The sequence below is a fragment of the Ammospiza caudacuta genome, chromosome 7 (assembly GCF_027887145.1).
Source record: "Ammospiza caudacuta isolate bAmmCau1 chromosome 7, bAmmCau1.pri, whole genome shotgun sequence".
NCBI lineage: Eukaryota > Metazoa > Chordata > Aves > Passeriformes > Passerellidae > Ammospiza > Ammospiza caudacuta.
In genome coordinates this window covers 34,337,502-34,365,467 of record NC_080599.1, presented here as the reverse complement: position 1 = coordinate 34,365,467, position 27,966 = coordinate 34,337,502, and the positions used below count along the sequence as shown (strand labels likewise).

The following is a 27,966-nucleotide window of genomic DNA, read 5'->3' as shown; positions in this document are numbered from 1 at the left end:
AATGGAGTAGTGGCTTGTTTTTAATTACCTGACTCAAACATTTGGTCAATCTGGACATGACAACAGAACAAAACATCTGAAAAGCTAAATGTCTTTATATAATTAATTCACATGTGCAGCCAGTGCAAATGGATGACAGCAGTTTGGACAGGTTTAAATAATCACAAGCTAGGTACAGACAGATTTTGTTCTTAATTCAAATTTTATTTAGAATTTAAATTTATAGTTTAAAAAGTATGCACATTCTGTAGGTATAAAAGTTTAAAAAAATACATCAATTTATTGATAAATGCTTCAGGTTAAATTTACATTTTCATTCATATCATTATATTGCAATAATTGTTTTGCATCTTTTAACACTTATAAAAATAAATTAGTGAGACTGAATAACCCATTGGAACCATGCTAAAATAATTCCTTAGAAAAGAGGGGTGAAGTTTGCCATAGTAATTCTTAATTCCTTGCTACTGTAAATAAATAACTCTTCAATTAAGGAGTATAAGGAAGTACAGGTTAGCAGAAAAGCACTTACCCACAGGGTGAATGGAAAGCCATGGTGGGATGTCAAAAATCGTACCAAAAAAATGTAGAATTAATTTCTACCCTGCCAGCTGGCAGCAACTGACCTCTGAAAATACCAAAGCCTTCTCAGCCCCACCTGCCCAAATCCCCCCTTCCTTGGGGGTGTGTATGTGGCCTGTAGAGGACAAGGAATGGCTCTGTACATCCTTTTGGTTAGAAGGACTATCAAAACACCTCTATACAATTTGGTGACTATTTTTACCTGAATCAAGAATGTGTTTCCTTAACAGGAAATGTTTAATGGCTCACCATAAATGACTAGAGATAAAAGAGGCTCTGACCAGATGGTGATAGCTGAATCTAATAAGGTCACAGTGAACTGCAATCCCACCCAAACTCCCCAGGAGTAATATTACCATTCCACCCCTTCAACCTCATGTGACAATTCTGGCTTCCATTTTTGGGAGAGTAATTTAAAAAGAAAAGAAAAAAAAAAAAGTAACTGGCTTGGTGCTGAACTTGTATCTCCAGAGCCACAACCCTTTAGAGAGGGCTCAAATGCATCTAACTATCAGCAGCAGCCAAGAGTACCACAAGAAAAATACATGAAACTCTGGAAAGAGAAAAACGTACCAAAACATCAAAAAACAAAGCAAGATGTTATAAAGGAAAAACAAAAAATAATTTTTGAAAAGTAAATACCTTCCAGACCTTCTTTATATGTGAAAAAAACCATGGAGGAAGAAACAAACAATGAAGAAAAAAAAAAACCAAACCAAACAAACAGAGAAAGGGTGATGTGTGTGTGTGTGAAAGTTAATAGTCAACACCTGCAAACGGCTGTTCCTGCAATACACAAGGTCATTTACATTAATCATTCACCCTACCTTCTCTCTGGCCATGTTTCTGTGCATAAATCAAATGCAATGTATTACCCAAAGGGTAACCTTGTCCTGGCATCACTGAACATTCTTCCTGGAAATGGGAACATTTCATAATTCTGAGACCTTTCCTTTACAAAGATGGCTACAGACACATGCACATTTATACATAGATATATACAAACAAGGTTAGAAAAATATTTATTTTTGCTTGTTTAAATAATTACTGAAAAGTGTTAATACAGTAATACGTTAATATTTGTACAATTAAAACTTTATATATAAATATTATATAAAGCATTTTTCATAGCAGCCATTGCATATATAGTAAAACAAGTCTATCTGAAGTCCCTGCTGCAAAACTCAGGCCAAGCAGCGTTCATCCTCTTCTGAGAGAAACATCTGTACCAGAGCCAGGAGTTCAGGAATGAGGAATTCTGCTGCCACTGCCAGCAGAGATGTTGCTTTATCTTCTACCAGGTACTGCCCAGGCCACCTAAGTGCATAGTGTTTTTGGGGAGAAATGTCACTATGTGGAATCACATTACAGCCTAAGCTTGGCTCCAACACAAATCAGGACAACACCTTCCAGGAGAAAGGCAGAAACATTACGGAATGGCTTCAAATGTGCTAACACAAGGTGGGCCATGGCCTTACCACGGGGTGCTCAGGGGCACCATCACTCCTCACTCAGCCAGGGAAGCCCAACAAGGGGCACGGAGGCACAAGGAGATGACGTGCAGGACAGGATTTAATAACTCATATTTAGTTTGTTTTTATTGAGTTCCCTTTCCAGGTTTCCTATGAGAGTATCAATACTTTCCTGCAGGTCCTTGAGGTGTGCTCTGTGATCCACTGCAGAGTCCACGGCTGGCACCGCCAGGCAGCTCCCACAGGGGAGGTCTGTGGGGCCGGGCTGCGGGCGTCCCGCGGGGCCGTCTGGCTCCTCAGCCCTGCCGCTGTCCTCCCCGCTCTCCGTGCCCTCGGAAGGGACATCATCATAGTCTGCCTCCCCCAGGCAGTCCCTGGGGCTTAACAGGTAGTTCTCCCCACAGCTGCTCCAGTCCCCAGCATAGCGGTTGCTGGACGGGCTGTCGAGGCCGGCTGGCCTCGGTCTGAGCACCCCCGACATGTCGGCACTGCTCAGATTCAGCACCTGCGGTCTCTGCCTCTTGGGCCTCAGGTAATTCAGGCAGGAGGAGTGCTCAGGAAACACACTCAGATGTGCTGGCTCTTTGGCAGGCGAGTGATGAACTAGAAAAGAGAAGTTAAACCAGTCACAACTGAACCCATGCTGCAAGACAAAAGTCCATGGCAGCTGCCCACTGTCATCCCTCAATGTCCCACTAAGCATGCACGAATACATGCAATCTTACAGCCAACACATTGCACACTTTTTGCCATTGTTTGATATAAAATAATTAGGAAAAACTACTTTTTTCCTAATTTGAAGATTCATGCCAGATTCAAATTACAGTAGACAAGCCTTTCTAAAAGTAGAAACTCCCAGAACACCAATTAAATTCATTTTGAGTTAATCACCATTCAGCTCTGGTCAAAGAAAAGCAAACTGCTCAGTTCACACACTTCACCCAGGCTAAGGAGTAACAGAAAGCAGGCACAGCAAAAGAGGTTAAAACACAAGAAAAAACCACCTCTGAGAAACCCCTAGAGAAGCTGACAACACATTGAGCTGAGCTCTCGTGCTTCTCTTGTGCCCTGATGCTCTGTGCTATTGAAGGAGCTCCCCTGCAGTAATTTCTCTGGGCAGCACAAGCAGAGGAACACTCACACAGGTTTGCTGGCAGGGTTACCTGAGTTCACAACTGCCCAGCACAGTCCCTGACAGGCTCCTCTGCTGTGACCTGCTGCCCAAGGCAAACAGCACTGCTCTGCTCACTGCCCTGGGCCTAGTAAGTATCTGAGCTGCAAAACTTCTGGTTTATACACACCACTGCTTCTTGTAATGAGCAGCACAGACTTCCTATTCCCATTGACCACTGAAAAGGCAGTGCACACAAACCCATGCAGCTCACCACGTGAGCCCCTCCTTGTTAGACTCCCCACACACAAGCACAAAGCTTCAGTCCTGAAATGTGCCCAATCCTTCTCCTTCTGGACCCAAAGTAAGGCCTCTCCAGGGGATTTTGCTTTATGTCTTGCACAGTAACAAGCAATAACTCTCACTGCTTTCCCCCCCTTACTATAACAAACCCCTTCTGTTTAGACTATGCTCCATTAAGCGAAGGGCCATGGGTTAACAATAACTTGCCAGTGTTACACGGGCTGGCCAAACAAGGCCTATTTGTTTTCGCCTGGAAACATACGGAAATTGAAGGATTGCACAACACGTTGGTTATCAAGCTGTCTCAAACTGCAGGAGATTAAATATAAGGGACCAGACTGTGATCCTTCCATTCAATCCAAGTGTGCTGTTCACACTGTGTGGTATTCACCTACTCAGGTCTCTGCATTTGTGTTTTACCTCTCTTTTAACACAACATCCTGCACAGTTCTTGCAAGCCAAGGGATAGGACTCAGCTTTTTCTTCTAAGTGAAGGAAAACTCTACTACTTACCCTACTCCTACCCTCTTAGAGCAATACACACTCCCATGGGCAGAGCTGCATCCACTTGGTTTTGCAGCCCACAGCAGCCATGCCATAACCCATCCCCAGGATTTCAGGATTAGTTTCTGCACAGTGCTTGCTGCCCAAACAGCTCTTGGTCTCCCTCTTCCTCCACCTACATGCCCCACCTCTCCTGCACAGACTCACTCATCTAACTGAAAGCTTCTATTCATTTTTGGTGATCAGCAGCTTTGGAGCTGCCCACCTGCAGCTGACAAGTGAGCAGCAGCACCTTCAGTCACCTCAAACCCATCATGGAGTAGCAACATTTTTCCTTATTCAAAGCTCTGCAAAAACAAGTAGAAGTTGCAGACCTCTTACTCTAAGGATATCTTCAACTCTGCCAAACTACAAGAATGGAAATAAATTAACCCTATCAGGTCAAAGCTGAAGAGCAGGGGAAAAAATCCTACACCTCTCTAATATAGATGTGGAAACTTTAATGTCACTGAGTTAGTGTTTTCTACTGTCTTTACTCACATAAATTCTTCACTATTTCTTTCATTATACTCAAACACTGCCATATGGTAAGAAAGTAATTAAAGCAACAAACTTCCCATTTAGCAAAGTGCCCAAATAGAAACTGTCATCATTTCTTTAGATTAACAGTGATGCCACAGTACCTCACATTTTAAGAATTCTGATACTGCTCAATCATCCTGTGAATTAATGTACAGTGTCACACAGTGCAAACACACAGCAATGGTTTGATTTTTTTTCCTTGATCAGATGAAAGTACCTGGCCACAGCTGCAGTAAATAGTGAAGAACCTCTATGTGCTTTTTAAAGTCCAGGGCACTAGCAAGCTCCTCTGAGTCTGTGAAGACTCTGTTGTTATGGTTGGTGGTCTCCTGCCTCTGGCTCAGTAACACAGGGCCAAAGCACACAGCTAAATTCTGGCACGTCATCTTATTCACTTCGTGGTAAGAAGCCACCAGCTTCAGGTGATCCAACAGCATCTTCAGGGTAGCCTAAAGAAACAAAATACTGCTCAGGAAACCAAACACTAGACAACAGTGGAGCTGGTCACAGCTCTAGAGGGAAAAGATCAAGGCTGATAGCTCTGGTTTTACCACTAACACTCATCAACAGAACATCCAAGTGCTGAATTAGAAAAGCTGTATTTGACTATGACAGAGCAGACCAATTAAGAGAGAATTTCTGGTAAGACTCAGTTTGTTTCTTATCTAAACTCATTTTCATACGGATGAGTTTTCTCACAATACATCAGGAAGGGAAGAGAGGCTGCAGAAGCAGTAGAGATGATCCAGGTACATTAGAAAATAAAGAAACCCTTGAGATGATGTCAGCATCTGAACAAGCTTCCAGGTAATTCCAGATACTGTGCAGGCCCCTTGCTCCTTCTCTCTCTCCTCTCAGAAGGGGCTGTGGTTTGTGGTGCTACACAGGAATTTGGCAGGTAACAGTGCACAGCTCTCTCACACTGCACAGCAAGGGAAGCAAAGGCTTTATTGCACATACTTAAGAAACAGGAATGGATTTGCCCAGGTAATTCCAACACACAGATCAGAGAGCTCTGCAGAAGTGGAGCAGGACAACACACAAGAATTATCATTTATCTGATCTTGTAAAAGTAGAGATCACTGCCATTCATTCAGTTTTAAAGAAACAATTTAAAACGAAAACTAGAGCAAGTCCAGCAATGCAGACCCTCCAATTCATTGCAGCATGGAACTATTTCACACATGTGGAGCATCACAAATGCAAGTGAACCACTTGATCTGATAAATAGTTCTGAGACATTTTATATCCAGTGTGAAAATGTTCCTTTAGTTTCTGAAGCTTGTGATTTACCTGAATGTGCTAACACGACTCACCTTCTCAACATCTGGCAGGCAATCCAGAAGGGCTGCTGTGTGCTCAGAGTCACTTGGGTCATTCTCACAACCACTGGCTGTCATTTTCAAGGGATTTTTCACCATTGCATCCAACACTGCTTCATAGAGCTGCTTGGTTATCAGGGGAGAGGGCAGCTCTCGCAGATAATCCTTTAGGACACCTAATGGGACACAACAGCTGCCTTTAACAAACTGCAGATTCCCTTTGCAGCAATTTTTGGGAGCATTAAAGCACATCAACTGCACTCATTACACAAGAAAATCTTCTGTGTCAGTGCCAAACCTGGCACTCAGGAGTGAGGGATGGGAGGACAGCACCAAAAGGGCACAGCAAAGAGGGGCAGGAGCACAGGGCTGCTGCATGTGCAGCAGTGAGGACACTGGGCACCAGGTGAGCATCTCCCCAAGCTTCCCTCCTTCAGGGTGAGAGGAGGCAAGGAAAGGACTCAGAGCAGTCCACCAGCAGAGTATTCAAGGAAAGGAGCTCCTACAAACATCAAAGTCCAGCTTTTATACAAGCCTATCAGTTAGTTTTCATCTTCTGTTTATTTTCAGCTATAAAATGATGAGCAAACATCCCAGTGCCAGGGGCACATACAGCAAAGCACATGGTGCCTTCTCACCCAGCCGACAGAGAGAGCCACCAGCCCCCTGCTGCCCCAGCACACCACTGCCTCCAGCTGTGACAGATGTGATCCACATCCCCGGGAGGCACTGCCTCAAGTGCCCAGCACCGAGCCCTCCCTGGGGCACAGAAATGCTGCAGCGTTTCTGCAGCTGGGTCTGCTGGGACAGAGGCTGTTTCAGGGACTGCAACAACCAGGCAAGCACCTCATTAACACCTGTTCTTTCCAAAGAGGAATTGAGGTTTGCATTCTTGTAAGCTGGCTTTGGGACCTGGCTGACACTTCATTTTGAGAGGGGTTTCAGTGATAAAATAACCCAAAATATTAAGGCTTCTAACAGCAGTCTCTGGAAAGGGCATAGCAGGCTGCTATCGAGGACCAATATCCAATACAAACAACAAAAAAATTGAAGGAAACAAGTCTGCTTCCCAGCAGTTTTCATTTTCCTTAAAAATTTGCTTTCTGTGCCATAAATATCTACTAATTTTAGCTAGATCACAACTGCATTTAAATACTTTGTTAGGAAGAAATGCTGGACTAAAAGAAGCTGTTCAAAAGTAGGTACTGCAGTTAACAAAGCAGCCTGTCCTCCAAACAGGTAAAGTTTGAAAGGCAGATTTTTTTAGCAGGCCCTCCTCACAACCTTGTAAAATCTCACATCACAGCAATTACCATCACACTGTGCCATTTAATAAAGCAACAGTTTTCATCAACTCAAGTCTGTGTAACAGAGCTGTAAAATGAACTGTACAGGGTGGGCTTTGTTACAAGGCAGTTTCTAACAAAGTACACGGAACAGAAGTTAACATTTTGTCCTTCACATGCAGAACGCATGCAAGAGTTGTCTTCTACCTATATAAATATTTTTATTTAAAAAAGAATCCTGCCCTTGCAGCAGTGCCCTGAACCTGAGCTGCCCAATCACCTCCTGCTGCAGCACAGCCATGGGGCAGCCAGGCAAAAGCAGCTCTGCAGACACCACACGGCCTCCAGGAGCTCACTCTGTGCTCAAAATGGGAACATCCCCTCAGGACCACAAAATATGACAACAACCAATTTTTCCTGAAAAAATATTTCCCCTGGTGTTTTGGTGGGATTTTTTTGTTTGCTTTAAAAAGAATATGCACTTTTGGTACTGCTCCACTAAAGTGGCTAGTTTTTGTTTAGTAACTTACTCATATTCCTCCCTTCCCACCAAATATTTTTTCTTCCCTGAATTTAGAGGCTCAGGTTCCCTATGTGGTTTAGCTGGTTAAAATATTTATGAAACAAATGTGGCAGATGCTGATGCTGTACAACATATCTGGGATATTTTCCTTTTTTCATAAGCAAAATATTAGCAAGAGATGCTGACTTCTATCAAGATCTCTGTTTCAGTTGTGCTTTTTTTGGAGGCAGAGGCTGAAATCAAAAACAGCTTACAGTAGGAAATTATATGTTCTAATCAAATTAGCTTATACTAAACACAACTGTCTATTAATAATTATTCAGCAGGAATTCCTGCAATAGCATGCACAATCATAGGACTGCCACCTGCCAAAGCACTTTCTCCTGTCCAACTCCAGATAACAGGATGGTTTGAGAGCCATGAATGCCCCTTGACCTTTCTAAATCCTTTTGCCATTCACTCAGCTAAGTTAGCCCTCTAAGAGGCTGCTGTTATTTTTTTTCCATCAATCTACGCTTCCTGCTGCTGCCAGCCCACTAGCACATTCCTCTTGACACAACCACACACAACAAATTTAGACAGAGAGCAGAAATTGCCATCCACTTCATTAATTCCTCATTTTTCTGATCCACTGAACTGTTAAGAGCATTGCAAGCTTTATGCAGAGATATAAATTCACGTGGATGCCAAGAGACACGATGCAACATGGCTACAGGTCAGTTCCATGAACTGCGTGCACGCCTCAGTTTGGTCCATGAGCCCACTTCATTGTGTGTCAGCTTGTGCCAATCCCAAGAGTATTTCTCACTCAAGATTTAATAATTGATGTTCATTCTTTAGTCTTTGGAGAGCTGTCAAAAAAAAATATTATTCATCTTTTTGGAAAGGAGCGCTACTCAAATTTCAAAAAGGACATAAGGCAGCACTTCTCTTCAAATCAGCCAAGATTTATGCTGAGGATTCATATTCTGTGGAACACATGTTTTGGCTGATAGAAGTATGAATCATGTGCATCAGCCTCAGCATTAAGTAATCAGGGGAAACATTCCCTCTCAACCCAACTCCCTAAGCACATGCAGTGAGTTTTGTGGGCTCTCTTATTCCTGGCACTAGGCACAGTGGCTAACTCAGCTGTCCACTAAACTGCAGTTTCCCCTGTCAATCCACAGCAGGCAGCTTCCCATAACTGGAGTGGCTGCATTTGGTCAGTGGAAGGTACAGATGCCAAGAGCCCTTCCCTCCCTGCTCCCCAGCCCACAGAGCCCCCACAGTCAGTCCCTGCAGCACAACGCTGACACAGGCACTGCAGGCACCTGCACAGCACAGCTGCAGGGCTACCAGGGCAAAGAAGCTGCTTTTCAGTGTAATTCCTTACAACTCTTTTCCCTTGTAAGGAAAGCAGCATGTAAGCTAGCTCTTGCAAGAGAAGGCCAACTAAAGGACACCCAATAGACTTTCTGTAAGGCAGAAAACAAAGCTGTGGTCTTTTCACTCTTGCAATGCAAACTCTGGATGCAAAATGATTTCATGGAACAATCTGATATTAGAAGTTCTCACCATTTTTTCTCATTAATTTATTTGTAAAGAGAAGAAAATGACCCAGTTTAAAAGATCATTTATACTTTTTACCTTTACTGGACACCCCATTCATAAAAACTGTATAACATCAGAGTGAAACACTGGTGGGTTAAAGGCTGGACTTGATGATCTTAAAGATCTTTTCAACTTAACAATTCTATGATTCTATAAATACAAGTTTCTGATGCTGACAATGCTGGTACTTATGAACAACACTGAACCCACAGCAAAATCAGCCAAGGCAAGTAAGGCAAGCTGACTGGCTGCACACCCTGAACCAAGAGGTTTATGGAACTCAGTAAATGTCATCGGGTAGCATCTTCTGATATGTTGTATCATTATAAAATGTAATGAATAAAATTAATTCCCAGTACATTGAAATGAAATAAACCTCCAAACAGGGTATAACTCTTCTATACAGCTGGATGTTGGCTATTACAGAAAGGGTTTTGGCACAGAAAATTTACACCCCAACTACTGTTACAATTTCCATCCCTTGATATACAGGCAGTGAATGCTTCTGACTAATTTCTCAGAGCAACTGGCTTACTCAGTGATGCCTGAAATTAGATCAACTTTAGCTTACATCAAATATCAATAGTTATAAAACTGTTCCAGTTTTTAGCAAACCAGAAAAACCTCAACAACTGAGTTCAGTTCTGCAGTGCAACTCCTGTGAAGAGAGCCATGTAAGGAGCTGATGCAGACAGGCTGCCCAGGAGCAGCCTTACCTCTGCCTGGAGCTTGCTGAGTGACACCAAGTGAAGGGCCACTCCAGGGAGCAGGAGAAAGCCCAGCAAGGTTTTAAAAAAGCAGTGATCAAATGAAGGCACTTTCCTGCAGTTCTAACTAGCCTGCACAATACAATGGGAAATCTGCTTCCGTATCTCCTGCAGTCTCCAACATAACGGGGAGAACAGCTGGTCCAAGGCAGCCCTGGGTCACGTGGTGAGGATCCACCAGCAGAGCAGAGAGGCCTGATCACAACCAAGCTTTTCCAGATCTTCTCCAATACAAACCAATGGCAGAGGTTTAACCAGCTCCAGGACCCCAGCTCCTTTTAGACTCCCACTTCCCTCTGTACCTGGTGGAACAGCTACTGAAAACAGGTCCTTCCATGTCTTCCCCTCCCTAAAAATCACTGCTGCTTCATCCATACTTACACATCCCCAAAGTAACCGCACTCATTCCCACCCAGCTTTCAGCAGAAGTTAAAAGCTTGTTAAAATGACAACAGAAAAAGAGTTCAAAGCACAATTTCCCCCTTTTAAAGGTACGTGAGGAACACGGCACAACTCTGTTGGAAGAAAAGCAAGTCAATGTGTTACCTGTTATGACATTAATATCTGGGTACTGGCTCTCACAGAGAGTAACAGCCTTGCTGTCCCTCTCAAACGCTTCTCGAAGCTCCTTCTTCACCGCTGCCGAGCCACAGAGCCGGTACAGCCCCACCACCTGCAAGCACAAAGCACAGCCATGTCAGCCCTGCCTGCCTGGGGACCAGTCACTGCACCCTGTGCTGGGCCACCAGAGAGCCCAGCAGCAGCAGCACTGTGTGCTGGGCCACCAGAGAGCCCAGCAGCAGCTGGTGACTGCACCCTGTGCTGTGCCATCAGGGAGCCCAGCAGCAGCAGCTGGTGACTGCACCCTGTGCTGTGCCATCAGGGAGCCCAGCAGCAGCAGCTGGTGATGCCCTGTGTGCTGTGCCATCAGGGAGCCCAGCAGCAGCAGCTGGTATTGCCATCATGTTCTGTGCCATCAGGGAGCCCAGCAGCAGCAGCTGGTGACTGCACCCTGTGCTGTGCCATCAGAGAGCTCAGCAGCAGCAGCTGGTGACTGCACCCTGTGCTGTGCCATCAGAGAGCTCAGCAGCAGCAGCTGGTGACTGCACCCTGTGCTGTGCCATAAGGGAGCCCAGCAGCAGCAGCTGTTTGGGAATGCAGCTGGGCTTGCACAGTTAGGCTGTGCCATCACCCCACACAGGACCAGACACTTCCCAGGACACAGGAGCTGGGAGCACTCAGAGAAGGATGCTCCTGTGTTCTCAACAGTCAACGTGCTGAGCAGTGTTTTTTTGATGCAACACGAGTCCTAAATTGGAATGGCTTAATGTTTTGCTTTTATGCAGAATCAGGAAAGAAATACAGATTAAGCATATATTTGCTTCTCACCCTACTTTTGCAGATCATTATTTTTCCTGGCATAATTGTTTGATTATACAAAATAGAATTCAAACATCAGCAGAAAGAAGTGAGAAGTGTTTAGAGCTTTATGTAAGCAAAATTGCAGTACAAATACAGTCATTAATCATCAGCAGAAGAAAAAGTCACACAACTGACTCCATACTAAAAATGGGCAAAGTTACAAATCAATTAATATACCAACACAAACCCAAAATAAGTGAAAGCATTTTCCTACAGTATTATATTATATAGTAAAAAATAAAAAATTTGGTTTTATACCCTTAACCAATTTCAAGAAAATTATGACTACTCCATTATTACACCTATAAGATGTTGTTTTAAAAGTTGATAAGATGCTGACTTCCATGTGTTTCAAATTATATTAAAAATTTTCTGCAAAACAGCTATTATTTAGCATGCTTAAGGTGACAGGAGTGAAACCTGCACCATTCTTCAACTAAATGGCCATTTAAATAATGCACTTTCGTGTATTGAAATTTTCCATTTTATCATTATTTTCATCAGCACCATTTATGTAAAGTACTACTATGATCTTACAAAACTAATTCTTAGAAATATTAATTTTATTTTAATTAGTATTATGGGCAGGTGTATTGAGCAGTAAAAGATTAATTCAAAAGTACCATGGACTCAATACAAAAAATTATCCAAAACCAAGCCAAACAAAAGAACCCCACCTGTACTGTATTAAAACCATGAGAATGAAGGTATGAAAGCAAAAGCATTTTTCTGGTCATATATTAATTGGAAAGTTACCCAATGGAATTTGTATCCCCCATTCTCAAGACCAAATATGACCTAGTATATGCCTAAGAAAATTTCTTTTAAAAATTTAAAGTTTCCTAATGCCACATCTGAAATTCAGGTGGAGATTATGCACCATGACAGTATTTCTAGTCTATAGGAAAGTCAAAAATGTCACACAAGCATGTGGTTAAAAGAAGAAGTTAACAGTATATTTTGCAGTTTTGGTTCTCTCTGTGCAAATACAAAAATAGATTTCATGCTTGTTGCGGTGTGAAAAGCATCAAGTACATTCAGATAACTCAAATCCCAATTGCTTCATTACCAGTGTTGCCTTGATTACCCAATATCATTTGCATGACTAGGTGCTAATAAACCCATAATAAAGTGCTGAAACCATAGGACACATATACTAGAAAGAATAAAACTTCTCTTTTCCAGTAATTGCATGTTAGGAGAAGTACCCACAAGAAAAATCACACAGCTAATAGCAATGATGACTTTCAGCAAAAGAGCCACGTGGAAGTTCCATTTCCCTCTATAGTTCATGACCTGGGTTATAAACAGCAGAGCTAATCTCATCACACCTGCAAGCATATCCAAACCTGTCAGCAATTTAAAATAGTAACACTGGTAGGTGTGACTACTTCTCAGTTTCACCTGAGTGAGAACAGGTGCAAAAGACAAGGAGGGCTCACGTATGCTGTGGAACAGCAGGCAAGAGTCCTCCCACCAGCTTCAAACTAATTGCCATGGGGAACATCTGAGCCTAAGACTCTGCATAGTCCTTCTTAACAGACCTCTTGTCTAGCACCCATAACCAGTGATGTTTTTCCATACCTCATTTCTCACGCATATTTTTATTCATTAGATTACATCAACCAATAATGGGATGAAAAAAAAACCACTGGGCACTTTTGCTTTGCAGCACTCCCAATTTTGAGGACAACCTGTAGAAAGACAAGGAGCAGTGGTGTGAGGAAAGAACTAATTCAGGCCCTCAGGGACTCACCCTAATGCTGTGTACAAAGTGGTGACAGAGATGGGTCTCAGGCACACTGGCTTCAGACTGCACCCAAAGATGGGCTCACTGTGTCCCTGCACAGAGTGTCTCAGCTTTGGGTCTGAGCAAACACTCCACCATATCATTTTGGCATTTAGATGTGTGTCCCTACAGACTGACCCATGTCTCAGGGGTCAGACAATCTCAAGTTCTCAGCTGATCTCTGCTTTCCAAGGGTGACTCTACACACTGGGGGCTGCAGATTTGTTTCACAAACCCCACTCCTAAAGCTCTGCTGGAAGCAGTTCCTGCGAGCAAGTGTACTTCTCCTCTACAAAGGCCAAGCTGGAAGTGCTGACTGCACACAGTCCTGTTATTCTTCCCACATTACAATAGCCAGTACACACAAGAGCAAAGGAAAAAAAATTGACTTGTAAAAACGTTTTTAATTTCCCCCATTTCCACTCGCTATTTACACTGCAACAACAGCTATCTCTACACAGAAATATTGACAAAAGAGATTAAAAAATATGCACAGTACCTGACAGCCTCTCTTTTCAATCTCCAGAATGCATTTCTGCAACAAAAGTGGCACCATCAAGCCTGCATTTTCCTTCTCTACAACTTTCCGAGCATCCACCCCAAACATCACAGGCTCACGGTCAGTGTCAAGGCCATCAAGAGAGTTTTCCCACTGCTCCATGAGTGACAGCTTGACATAAATAAGCCCCCTGGGCTCCAGCTTGACAGCCAGCTGATGTGTTTTGGTGACCCGAAAGAGAGTGGGAAGAGCCACAGTTCCATGACAACACACTCTGTTTTTCCGTGGGGTGGGTTCCCAGCTGAACACCACCAGCTTTAAGTGCTGAGCATTTTCGATTTCTATGTTGAATGTGTGGTCCATGTCAAGAAATGTTGTCCTACATGTGAGCAGGGCAGTCCTTGCTTTGTTTACTGAGTCAACCTGTATTGCACAAAAGACATCTTTTGAGTCTATTCGTGGTGGCTTTAAGTCTTCAGCACCATAAAAGTGAATGCTCATGAGTCCAGAGATGTACTGAGAGCACTTGGGTTGATCAGAAAAGTTGTAGTGTCTGAAGGCATCGATATCTATTTCAGGTTTACCACTGTTACTTGGAAGGCTCTCCTTTCCTTTCCCACACTTGGTGTCATGTCTGTGTTTACCTGATTTTGTTATAAGTTCAGGAGAGTCACCATCACTGAGGTAACCACCTTTGTTGAAGGATTTGGAGCTCCTCAAGCTCTTCTTTTTGTAGGTGTGTTGTGAGGACACACTGCTGTCAAGATGGTAACGGCTTATGACATTCCTGCTGGCAGCTGTGGTGGAGTTTCCAGAAGAAGGCAAAGACACTGTATGGCTTGTATCCCGGCAGCTACTTTTCAGCAGGGAGGGAGGATTATCTGAACTACTATGGCTTGAACTTCCCTTCACACTCAGCTTCCTGCTCAGCTCTGGCAGCTTTTTCATTTTCATGGAAAGCTTTCTCACAGTCCTGGGAGATTTAATTCTATCAGGGAAAGGCCAGTTGATTGATCCGCTTTTTTTCAGGGGACTAGGACTTGGAGGAGAAACCTCTGTGGAGGGTATATCAGGTTTGCGTGCAAGAGCAGCTCCAAACCCTTTAGAAAGAAAGAAAAGGAATAATCATTTACAAACTGCAATTCTCAGCAATGAAAAAATAAAACTTCAACTTGGGGAGAACATGTATGATTTGTCATAACCTGGTAAGTACAATTCATTCAGACACCCTTCACTCATTCACTCAGATGTTCACAAGTGTTCAGAAAGCTGCGCTCTGCTGACTCAATCAGCCAAACTTGGCAATTCACTGTCAAAAGCCAGATTTGTTCTGCTTTATGGAGATGAAAGGGCCAGAAACTTCATATAAACAAATGAGCAATTGCACCCGCTGCATTCAGCTTGAGCCACTTGTGCTGCATCCCCCAGACAAGCACACACAGCCACATTCCTGGGGCACAAGTGCAAGGAAACCAGACTGAAAAAATCCTGGAAATATGGCAAAGGCACCCTTGTCTGCAGAGCAGTTAGCTACACAGCCAACACATCAGCACTGTCACTCTAATGTCTAGAGGAAAGACACTTGTCTCTAGGAAAGAATGTGGCTCTTTGTGTCCTTCTATTACCTCAAAGAGCCCTAAATCTCTCCTGTGTAGATGCAGGCAGTCTCACACCTTTTCTTTCATTCTTCTCAGCCTCTCCTTTCTACAGCATGATGTAAGATTTATTCCTTCCAAAAGCTGCATCCTGCACTGCCTCATTTCACTGCCTGCCAGCAACCTTCCATGTTTCCTGGCACTACCACCCCACAAGAGTTTTTAAAGTTAGACAGCTCCCAAGTAACATCCTCACAGGAAATCACCCCCCTTTCAAGGTACCAAAAAGGAAAAAAAATATGTAACAGCAAGCACTGATGCTAAAAAGAGCAAAAGAAAAAAATCCAAACCAACAACACTTCCTCAATTTAGCAGCAAAGAACAGTTAATTAAGGAACACAATTAGACATAAGTCAGTATTGCACACAGACAGGAACCTGTGGCTCACCTCATGCTCTAATACCCAAGAAAATGCAAATACCAAGTTTTGCTTAAGTCATTCTCACTTTTACCAGCATGAGGCAGCAATAACTGTAGGAAAATTGATCAATTTACCTTAGTTAAGAAACAATGCAGAAGGGAAGCTGAGGGAAAAATGATAGATATTAATAAAATTACATTATTACTTTCACTTAGAGTCACTTTTCCTCCTCTTAAGAAAAAAAGAGTGCCTCTTGCTAGCAACAGCCATCCCAATCACCATTTTCAAATGTTAGCAGCTCCCAAGAGGACTGGGCAGCCTCGCCTGTGCAGGCTGGGGCTCTACAGAGCCCCTAAACACACCAACCCTGTGTGAAGCAATTAGCCCAGGCAGCTCACAGAGACTCAAACACCTTTATCCATCCATCATTCCCCTTTGCTAGCCACAGAAAAGGACATTGCTTACAGCATATAAAAAGACAGAAAGAAGGGTTGTTTTCACAAGATGCTTAGTAAACCATACTTTAAAGGAGTTTCTCCTTCTGATTTGCCAAAGACTTACTACTTTAATTCTAAACTAACCACTTCAAGTCCACAGCAAGTGATTCTTACAAGTGCTTTGTGCATTCAAATTAATTTTCACCACTGGACTGTAATGTACTTTTTATACTTCACCAAGCCTTAACAGCTAAATCAGGCAATCTGGTCTTTGACCAAAGTCATCTGCTGTGGTTTTGGTTCCCTCGCCCCCTTCCAAGAAAAACCCTACAAAGGCTAGCTCTAGTCTCAACAGAAGTTTGGATTAAGTAACTTTTGCAGACGGTGGCTTAAAAGAGTACCTTTAGAAAAGGAAGTTTCAGTTACGAAGAATAATGCATAGAATCTGTTTTCCAGAGGAACAGAAGAAAATTCATTTAATCCTGCATCTCATGGAAGTAGTTCCCTTGCAGGGGCAGGGCTATTTCTAGCACGCCTGCTGTGCTTTTCTGGCAAGCAGCTAGTTAGAAATGTGGTGTTTGACAAAGGCAGACAAAGCCTTCCCTTGTACTGCAAATCACCGCACGGTCCCACTGGTGGGCTGGCGTGGAGCGCTCTATAGCAATCACTGCCACACTGCAGCCTCTAACATTAATCTCCCCTTTCTGTCAAAACTCTCTGGCACAGGCTTGCAAAAGCAAGCCAGCAAATTAAACTTTCCCCACCCCAACTCATTAAAACCAAAGAGTCACTCTAACACTATGACTTTTCTGTGTCCAACTTGTGCTGCGTTCAGCAGCAAACAGTTAAAGTGAAATATGCGGCTGGAGGAAACTCAACAGTGGAGCATTATGCAGGATGGTATTCCCATCAGCACTGAGCCACATGTTGTTCCACTAAAGCCAGCAATGTGCTGAGGTATGCATGCAATTTTAAAAGAGTGTACATGACAGCTCTGAACAAGCTGCAGGAGGAGTTGTAGCACAGTCCAGTAACACTGCACTGCCCAGCCTACCCAGCTTTCTCACAAGGGTGACAGCAAAACTGAGTTGCACCTCTTTTCTCATCCAAGTTATAAGATTGTGCTGCAAACAGCAGACATTAAAAATATTGTTACAGAGAGGTGACAGAAGACAAAACATAAGAGGCACCTGTTGCACCAGGACAGCACAGGGATGGCCAGTTTTATATACACAGCTGACCATGTGTATGTAATGTTTGTATTTTACAGTGAGAACATTCAACCCCTGGAAACACCCAGGGACGCAGTAGAGTCTTCACTCCTGTAGGATTTCAAGCTGCAGCTGCACAGGGTGGGGTAGGTGGTCTCACTTAGGCTCCTTGTTCCTCTGAAGGGTGAGCCAGATGATCATCTGATCCCTCTCCAGCCTGGGCTGTTCTATTATACTGGCTTTAATATATTTGCCTTGTGTCTTCTGACACTTCAGCAGTATGAATACAGAAAAAAAAAAAAGCTTTTGCAGGACAATGCAATCCAAGTCAAAACAGACAGACACCCTAAACAACGGTGTGTAACATCAGCTGTGGATTCAGCTTGAGCAGAAAGCCACCCTTTACTTTGCTCAGCACTGTGGCTCTGTGAAAGCAAAGAGCCTTTCCATGGCCACAGAAACACGAAGAGCCCACAGTGCCTCACAAACCAGGCCCCTCTGCCCGCCCATCCATCCAGGTGTCCAGTCACCAGTGTCCCCTCAGCCAAGCACACCCCTACACAACACTGCCCCAAGGGAAGAGAGGGCTCAGACTCAAGCACCTCCAACACAGGCCCTGCCAGACATGGGCAGTGATTTAGCACAGTAAACATGCTTGTCTGTCCCTGTTTAATGGACTTTATATGTGTCTGGGCACATTTATCACTGTCACATCCATTGCCAGCAACACATGCCGTTTTACAGGCACATTTGACTACCCTGTCATATATGCCACATTCCCCATTGCTTAAGATAGGGTTTCTGAGTTATTTTAAAGTTACTCAGAAAACCTGCAACTTATTTTTGGGGAACAAGTTGAGGGGAATAAGTTGGTCAGAAAGCTATCAGTTGCTTACTACACCAAGCTATTAAGTATCAAACAGCCACTCTCACACCTAATGAAAATGCTGAGTTAATGTATTAAAAGTGAAAAAGCAGCAAATCAAAATAGAAGAGCCCAAATATCTCAAATCCATTCTTGTAGCAAACAATAGGTGAAAGAGGGGTGTTTTTCTGTGGCAGAATCCACAAGAGATACTGATGTGGATCCTCAGCTGACACACTGCACACCAGCTCTACTGATGTCAAAGGTTGTTTCTCAGGTGCAGGCATAAAGATATAAAACTTCAGAGCAGAACTGTAAATGGCATTGAGAGAACAACTCATGATATATCAAGTTGAAGCAACTTCAATTAAGATGTAAGGTAAGCATCACCTCTATCTACATCAGCAACTGGGCAAAAGAAAATTAAAAAACTAAAAAGCACTTTTAAAAACTGTGTAAAAAACAATTATTTCTATGTAAATCCTAATTACTTATCTAACTGAATAGAAGAATCTCTGCATTTAACATGTAAAGAAAAGTCTTTTTAACCTCTATATAAATGACTACTTTGACCAATGCAGTCCCTATCTCACATACTGCTTCAGAGTCAAGGAATGGAGAAATTATTAAAATGGTAAAAAAAAATCTCAGAATTTTGTAAAGATAGTTTGTTTTCTTTGATTACTATACACACTGATACTAATAAGGTTGTGATGAACTCATCAACTCAGGGATCACTTTTATAGGAGCAAAAGACAGAAAATACATTGCTTAAAATTGAAATGGGAGGTGGTTACAGCACAGCCCCTCCAAGGCTCAGGCATGAGAGGTGAAGGGGGTGACCAGTGCCTGCTCCTCATCCTGGTGGTGATCCTCAGAGCATCCACCATGGGGTATCTCACTGCAGACAGGAGCAAGCACATGTAACAGCGCTTTACTGACCAGATTTAAAGAGTTCAGTATCTCCAAAGCAGCATGAGTTTGCTGCAGATGTTTGAAACATCAGTGACCCTGCACAGGAACCACAGGCGGCTCTGCTCAGACGCTGCAGCCACACCAAGGCACTCCAAGGCTGGAGCATGGCAGTGATGCCAGGCACTGCCTGCTCAGGCTGCTCTCATGAACATTTCCTCTCCTCACTGGGTCTCTCATAGCATGAAAAGCAGCTCTGCCCCTATTTACCCATCAGAGGATATTAACAGTTACTCAAGACAAATGAGAAACTGAAAAAGGCAATAACTACTTTGACAGAACTGCTCCCACTCCAAGTTACATCCTGTTGTTTCTCTCACCAGCAGGTCTTTATGGCATTGTCACCCCATGAAGCCAAGACAAATGCATGAATGAGCCTCTGACCTCCAAAAGCATGTGCACAAACTCCCCAAAAACCCACCTAAAAACTGGCTTCACCTCTGCAGGAAAAAGAGGGAGCAGAGGGACCTTTCTGCCAAATCCCTAACCATTCTGGTATCTCACACATTGTGCAACTATTTCACATTAATGCACTTCTGTCTTGTGAAACCAAAGCTCCTTGCACTTGAAAAACAGGTAAACCACAAAGCATCTTCCATCTGGGAAATAAGCATTAAATTTCAAAAATAGTATTTGTAACATGTGGAAGGAAAGGTGTAGAAAGCATTTGCTGCCCAGTACACTCAGATATATTGCTGGAAGCTTGCCTGCATCATGTAAGCATGCGAAATATTTGCATACACTGGCCCCAAAAGATGTATTTGGAAACCAGGATAATGGTCACAGCCTAAGTGGAGAAAGAGCCCTGCAGTTTTAACAGGAATTAAGCCAAGTTCCAGTTGGCACATATCAGGGTTAAGTGGGAATATGGGATCCATCTTCACTTGCCATAACATTGGAAAGAAATTGTTTACAGTGACTCTTACCAGGATTTTCCACCCAGACAACTAACTCAAGTACATTTTTAGTAGCAAAAGCACAATCTAGTTCCTGGCAGCCTTCAATGCACCAATCCTACCGGGATGTCTCTCAGATACATGAGATGATTCCACTCCTTAGGTAGGCACTAACACCAACAGTTATCCTCCCCAAATGCAAAAATATTGTAAATATTGTAAGAAACAGAAGGCACTATTCAGAGCTCTGTGGTGTAAATCTGTCTCAGGAGTCAACATTACAAAGGGATGCTTTTCTTCAGTAATTTGCAGGTGATACACACAGCAATAAAAACACACAGTTAAGAGCTCAGTCCTAAAGAGTTATAAAAAAAATTTACTTCAACATTTTACAGTGAAAAAATTCTCATCTTGCATTTGTAACAAAAAAAAAATTCTATTTTTCAATCATAACCATTTTGTCTGTGCAAAGAGACACATAATTAAAAACAGCCTCCAGGGTTCTTTCCACTTAAATTCTTCTCCCACAGACCTAAGACCCTAAGCTGGGCTGTTTCTACATTATTAACTTGGAACCGAGTTACCTTCTTACTCCTATCTTTTGAATGCATGTTATAAAGAAAATACTTTTTTTTTTCCCAAGCTCTGCTATAAGAGTGCCTTATTTCTAGTCAGTTTCTTTTTTAAAGCCAACAAGGCTAGAATTATTCACTAAGGAATTACCTGACAAATCCTATTAACATAAATGGCATTTACTGTAGAAAGTAACCAGATTAATACCAGGAGCTAGCAATGTAAATTAAGACTATGGGACAAATTAGCACCTCTACAACTATGATCCATTGTACTGGAAATAGTATTTCCAGTTACAGGAAATACCTATTTGGTGCTCTGTTTAGAAAGACCCACAATAACAGAATTCTATCATTTATTCTTTTCATAAAGAAATCTCCTGTCTAATAAAGACTCAAAAAAGCAAGCAAAAAGAAAAAAAAAAAAAGGCATTACTATTTTCACTCTACAAAGTTGGAAATCCAAGTAAGGCAAAAATTTTAAAGGTAAAATTGTTTCCATTGTCCAAAGAGCAAAATACCAAATGACAAAATAAACAAATATATTTATTTTCTTGGATTTTCTACTGCCCCACTTTTTTCTGTCTGTGCTTCCAGAAATCTAACCTTTAGGCTCCAATGCTAACCAGTATTGACATATTATATATGACATCAATAAGAAAGGTAGGCAGACTTTTCCCCAAAGCTTTAATTTCTTATTTGACAGGAGTTACTGCTTAATGTACCAGCTCTCTGCAAACAGAGACATCCATTTCATACCAGCTCTATAATTCAAACAAGGTCCTATCACAAATAAAGTGAAATTGGCCATGGTGCCTTTCATGTAGTAATTTTATATGGATGAGCTGTCATTTTAAATTTGACTGAAAATAACTGTAGATACTTTAACTGGATTAAAAAGAACTAAGCCACTTCTCCATAATAAAGCCAATTACCAAGCAGCAGGGATCCACTTCATCATCAATTAATCTATTCAATGTGATCACCACCCAACACATGGAGAAGGAGAGCTGCATTTGAAGTACCTTAATTAACTAAATGCATAACAAACAATCAGGTGAAATTCATTACTTCCTCCCAGGTTCAGGAAACTTTTAAATCAACAACTTTGCTTTCAGAAATAAATGCAGTATGAAAACAAGTTTGACATTTTTCTTCTTACAGAAAGGGACTAGCTTCTTTTGAAAAAGAAATAGTCACCCACGTACGGAGAGATTAACCAACTAAGTGGAGGTCAAGCAGTTTGCAGGACACACACAGCTTTCCTAAATAACCACACTTAGTGACCTCTGCAAAGCATCTAGAGCCCCAACAACGACAAAAATCTACCAAAGAACATATTATCTCATCTGTCTTGCAAGCAAATAAAACTGGTCTAGGTATTTAAAACAGCTATAAAGTGAGCTATTTGTCATAAATGCCCAAAAACTTTAACACACTTTGCAACTAAAAATATGCCTGTATCTGCAGCATTTCCATGAAAAGAACAAAATGTGAGCCCCAGAAGACCAAGAGTTTTTTCTTCTGCTGTTAACAGCAGTTGCTCTGGTGCTTTGAAAACAAACCCTGTTCCCAGAAGGAATATCTCTACACCAGGAATCCAGGCACAGCAGCTCCCACTACACAGGGACGTGGGGCCAGAGACTGCCAGGATGGGGACAACCCAAAAAGAAGTTCCTCCAGAAGGCAATGCACACCTGGGCTCCCACACCAATGTTTCAGGTCCTTTCTGATGAACCAGGCAGAAATACAGGCTCTTAAATGTCAGTGTAAAGTGTAACCTTTCTCCAAAGAAAGAAACCTGGCATTCCCTGTCTCCTGAACCTTATGCTGTTTCTAACTTTGAATAGGATACTAGAGTTAAGGTTGAGATAATATGAGGCACATAAGTAATTAAAAGTAATACCTTTTTGGAAAGGGTTGGGAGAGTTTTTTCTATTTTTGTTTGGTGTGGTTTTATATTTGTTTGGGGTTCTTTAACAGACTGGGAAAAATCCTTAATATGATGCTGAATTCACACACTAATGGAATTATGGAAACGAGACTATCAAACACTCAGCCAAAGATAACAAGGAACAAAGAGACTGCCTTCTGAAAGTGAAAACCACTCTTCTGCAGTCTATTAGATTAGCCTGAGACAGTCAACAAGACAGTAATTACAAAAAGGGACGTGATGAATAGCATTTACATGGTCTACCAAAAGGTCCTTATTAAAAAGTCCCAGACAGCAAGTTAAAGAAACTTCTGCAGACATTAAGTAGCTTTGAGGCAGGAATCCAAGGCCAGGGCTAGACACCAGCTGACAAAGGAAACCCAGTGTGTCCTCACATTACCAGGCTCATTTTGTAAAACCTTTGTCTTCAGTGAGGTGGGGGCCAGAGAGAACCCAGGCCAAGCACACCTGGAGATGCCACGAACAAACTGACTGGGAAACAACTGTGCACCTCTGCACTTAGCAGGCATCAGCCTCACAACCTCAGTCACTTTCAATGCACTCGACATGCACTTCCACCAGAAGTTTACTTGATAACGTAAGAGGCGGAGAAAGAGAAAAGAGACATAACCAAGGAACACCTATGTTCCTGGTCAGTCTTACCTGTGGAAGGACACTTGAAGGCAGGATTGTCCTCTGCTGCTGGCACAGCAGGAGCCTTGCAGGCAAACCTTGGCAGGGGCTGCTGCGGGTGTTCCCCGGGCTGGGCGCCATCCGCCGGGCTGCCCTCAGCGGGCTGTGCCGCCCGGCCGCCCCCCGCGCCCTCCGCGGGGCGTGCGGCTCCCTCATGGGGACTCACGGCCGCCCCAGAGTCACCCCCGGTGTGGGCTTTGTACCGAACCGATGGGGAGCCCCCAGCAACAAGGCTATTCACAGCAGAAGGGTGCGCCCCGGGCAAGTCGGGCTCATCGTCTTCAGGGATGGGGTTGTACCATATTTCTCCTTCATCATCCGCGTCGCCGTCCTCGCCGCAGTCGGGGGCGGCGCTGCCCAGCGCGGCCGGGCCCGGCGGGGCGCAGCTCCGCGCCGGCCTGCACGGAGCCCAGGGCACGGCGGGCTCCGGCAGCGGCACGGGAGACCTGGGCACCGGGACAACGGCCCCGGGCACTTCCTGACAGGCATCTTCTTCTTCCAGGGGAGGAGGGGGCCGCCGGTGGGTGCTCTGCTGCAGCCAGCTGCGTTTCTTGGAAACGGTGATGCTGTTCACCTGCGGCCTGTGCTCGGGCACCTCGCCGGCCTGGGGGCACTCAGGCTCCTTCCTGCTTCTCGAAGCTATGTAAACATTTTCTATGAAATCTGAAGGCAAAAGGAGAGGGAAACACAAATGTTTAGAATATCGTTTGGCTTTTGACAGATGAACACATTTGCTGTCATATAACACTTGCATCAGACCTCATTCGAAAGGACAAAAGATAAGGTGATATGAGCACAAAATTAGATTTCAGCCCATCAAAGCAGAATGTGCACTAATATAGCTAATAAAAAGCCAGGCATGTTTGGCTGTATTTTTAACACCACGTAATTTAGATAAATGGCAGTGAGATAGCTCTGCTGAAAGGTCATGCATACTTCCACAGAAATGGCTGCTTTTTTCTGCCAAGTTCAGGTGCAATCGGTCTGAAAAGTTACTACACAGTACTTCTCCAGTTTACTTATGCCAATGAAGAAACAGTCCCAATGTACTGCTTAAATGGCTACAAAATCCCCACATAGATTAATTTCTAGATTTCTGTATAAAGGTGATGATATGTCCTACACCAGAACCTCCAGCCTCCTGTCCTTACCAGCTTTATCCAACAATTAAGACAGAAGCATCCCTTGATTTGGGGGGAATAAAACAAAACACACCATCATGAAAATAAGGAAGGAGAAAGAAGAAATGTAGAGAAGTTTTTAAACAACAAAAATTTCACGCAAGAAGTAAACAAATTCCACTGACTGTTCCCAAAACTTGAGAGTTTCATTGAAGCAACAAACATTTAATTGTCCATGAAAAGTGCTGCTCACACTTGAGCCCCCTGTCAGATCACAGCCAAGCTCCATTCAGCAGCAGTGCCATACCCCCCTGGCTGCAGCACATCGGGGAGCTGTGACCCCTGCACTGGGACTGGAAGAAAAGCTGCAAACACATCCAAATTAAAATCAGGGAGCAGGTCAGGTAACCCTCATGCTGCTCTGCACACCAGGACAACCCACACTGGGCTCACTCAGCCATTGAGGCTGAATGGGGGTAACTGGGTTCACATAAACAGACAACCTCTTTTCATGTGAAGCATTCTGCAACTGGATATTAGAGATAGAAGCAGCTATTCATTACTGCTTGAACATTATTCTTAGCAAAGAATTATTTTCACATCAATAATGGATGTTAAAATATGGGCACCTTTCTGGAGGACTCATGGAGCAGCTCAGTAAATCCAGCCAAGTTTGCTGTAGAAAGGGAGACATGAAAAAGACTCATTTGAACACCTTCCCTTTGACCCTCTTTTTAGGTTTGTACTTTAATGATAGAAGAGATCCTTGATAAGATCTGAAACACCACCATTTTATTTGATGAAAGATTCATCATTTGGTGATTTTTCAAAAGCATACAGTTTGCTTGTTCAGCTCAACTGCAGTGTTATCACTGTTTGTGATGAGAAGAACTAACTTGTTTCAAAGAATTAACAAAATTAATCATGCTCCTTCTGAAGCCTTTGCACTCCTCCACTGAAGTGCTTTGCTACACTTGGGGCCTAAGTCAGTCAGATAGCAGAATCTGAGGGAAATGTGCATGCAGATGTCTTGTCAAAGTTTCAGTGATTTGGCAGCAATCATGCTCCTTCCCGCACCCACAGCCTGGAAATGGAAGCATGCTGTTGTAATGGTTCCTCCTTACACACTGTCACACTACAATTTCACGTAAGAACTAACCAAAAGGATAGGAAACTAATCGGCAACAGGCACAGGGCTATGCCTACGTTTCCAAGAAGTCTCTTTGGGTCAGGGACTTCTCAGGCAGGCATTTTCCTGCCAGTGACAAATATCCCAAAGTCCTTGCTTCATTCCAAGGCTGGTCCCTGCTCTGGTGACATAAATAGATGGAGCATCCGAGAGCTGTATTTCCACAAACAAAAATATCTGCTACTTCCTGCTCTGCTGCACAAACACGGGTCCTTCCGCACTGCTTAGGGCAGGCTGCAATTCCCAAAACAACAGCTCCTGAGCAGCACAGTGTGCCTAAACACACACCCAGGGACACATCTGGTGTGAGCCTCAGGCTGCCCTTCAGCCCGAGCAGCAGAAAACTTTGTTTTCAGCATCCACCCAGGTATCTCCATAACGAGCCATCTGCAAAAGCTTAGTGCAGAGCCATCAATGCAGAGCCTCCAGCCTCCTCCGCCAAGGCTGCCCACAGGGACACTCCACCTTCCACAGGACTCAGGACGATCCCAACTCATCAGCCACATGCTGCCAGAGGTCATCAATTGGAAATGCCCACTGAAACTTATCCACATTATACACTTACATCTCCCAGCTGCAGTTTCTGCAATTGCTAGCAGTATTTGCAAGCACTGCTTTGCCTTTATTCGAACTTGGCCCTGATCCTGAAAGCCCTTATGCCTGTGTTTATTTTAGTAACAAACTGGTTCACATGCAAGTATCTGCACAACCAGTGGTTCAATATCACAGAGCTAGTTTTCAATGTTGTTAGCTGTTACAGGAGTGAGTCAATTTTAAATAAATACAAAGCTCTGAGAGACATACAGGTCAGGAACATACTTTTTGTTCTAGAGTAATGCTTCATTCAGAAGAATGCTACCTACTATTAGCATTTTCCCATACTTATTTAATATTACATTTAATATAGTTAAGACCGTGTCTCCACACAAATACCAAACATGACAACAGTTCCTTTTCAAAAGGCTTCAATATGGTGTTCAAGAAAAAAAAAAAAAAAGTCAGGTATTTCCTTCACCTTTCACTCCATTGACAGAAAAATTAAATATATCAGTACTTCAAGTTAAGCTATAATAGTACCAACACGTGTATGCTCAGAAATCAAAGCTACAATGTTTCAACTTTACTGCAGTCAAAGCTGACCTTATGCCAACTCCGTGGGCACAGAAAATACTTCACCACGATCCCATGCCTTGCTTTGCAGATTGCATGGAAGCAGGGAACAGCTTTATCCAGCCTCTCCATATATGGATCAAACAACTCTCAGTTCTTCTGGCAGATATTTAAACACGTTCTCCTTCGCTAAGTTTCCTAACAAAAGTATAAGATACAACTACTATATATTCAAACGGAACACCGACAAAACTGAAAATTGATCTGTAAGATTCCGAGTGCATCTTTAAAAAGCGAACAAACCAACCGAGCCCAGCGGGCAAACAGCAGCCGAGGAGTGACAAGCAGATGTGGGAGCCAGGACAAGGAGCAGGGACGCGCACCCAGCGCTGGTCGGAGCGCCAGGAGCTCTCGCTTTCACGGAATTCCCGCTCCCAGAAGCAGCGCAGGTAGCGATGGCACGCAGCCGCGGCCGAGGAGCCATCCGCGACCCAAGCTCCCGCCGGCCCCGGGCAGCGGGCACGGAGCATCCCGGTGCCGCGGGAGCCCCCGCCCGGCAGGTGGAGGAGCAGGAGCGGCCGCGGGCGGGCAGCCGGAGCCTCGCGGCCGAGCACTTACCCTGCGGGGCGCAGACCCCGCCGTGGCGGTGCCCGGCGCCCGCCGCCGCGCCTCGCTGGGACCTTCTGCCCCGCAGCTTGGAGAGCGTCCTGCGGAGCGGTTCGGCCATGCCTGGCGCTGCCTCCGCGCCGCGCTCAGCGGGCGCTGCCCCCCGGCCCGCGGGAGCGCGCAGCCCCCGAGCGCCGTGGCCGCCCCGCCGGCAGCCCCGGCCCCGACCGCCCCATGGCGCCGCCGCCGCGCGCTCCCGGCCTCGGCTCCGCCGCGCACATACTTGGCATAGCTCAGCGGGGTGAGAGGGCGCCCGCGCCGCGCATGCGCCGGCGCCCGGCCCCGCCTGCGCGCGGGGTCGCCCCGGGGGAAGGGGGCTGGCTTGGGGGGCGGGCTGTGTACGCCGGGGGGAGTGCCGAGCCCCCGGAGCCGAGACGGGCCCGGGAGTGCCCGCCGGAGGGGCCCGGGCGCTGAGCAGGCACAGACTCCTCATCGGTACCCGTTCCCCACGGCGGCCCCAAGCGTCATCATCTCTTTCGGCCACCATGTGCGTGGCGTTTCTTGACCAAGGCCAAAAGAATCGCAGCATA

The 27,966-nt window shown here is 44.2% G+C and overlaps 1 protein-coding gene across 1 annotated transcript; it reads right to left on the bottom strand.

Moving 5' to 3' along the window:
* Positions 1 to 256: 256 nt before the first annotated feature.
* Positions 257 to 27,583, bottom strand: SYDE2 (synapse defective Rho GTPase homolog 2). Its single transcript, XM_058808597.1, has 7 exons — positions 27,389 to 27,583; positions 23,321 to 24,013; positions 13,756 to 14,855; positions 10,592 to 10,718; positions 5,871 to 6,052; positions 4,772 to 5,003; positions 257 to 2,657 (listed from the first exon to the last, which is right to left on the bottom strand). The coding sequence occupies exons 1-7, from the start codon at positions 27,495 to 27,497 to the stop codon at positions 2,155 to 2,157; spliced, it is 2,946 nt and encodes a 981-aa protein (XP_058664580.1). The 5' UTR covers positions 27,498 to 27,583; the 3' UTR covers positions 257 to 2,154.
* Between the last annotated feature and the right edge of the window lie 383 nt (positions 27,584 to 27,966).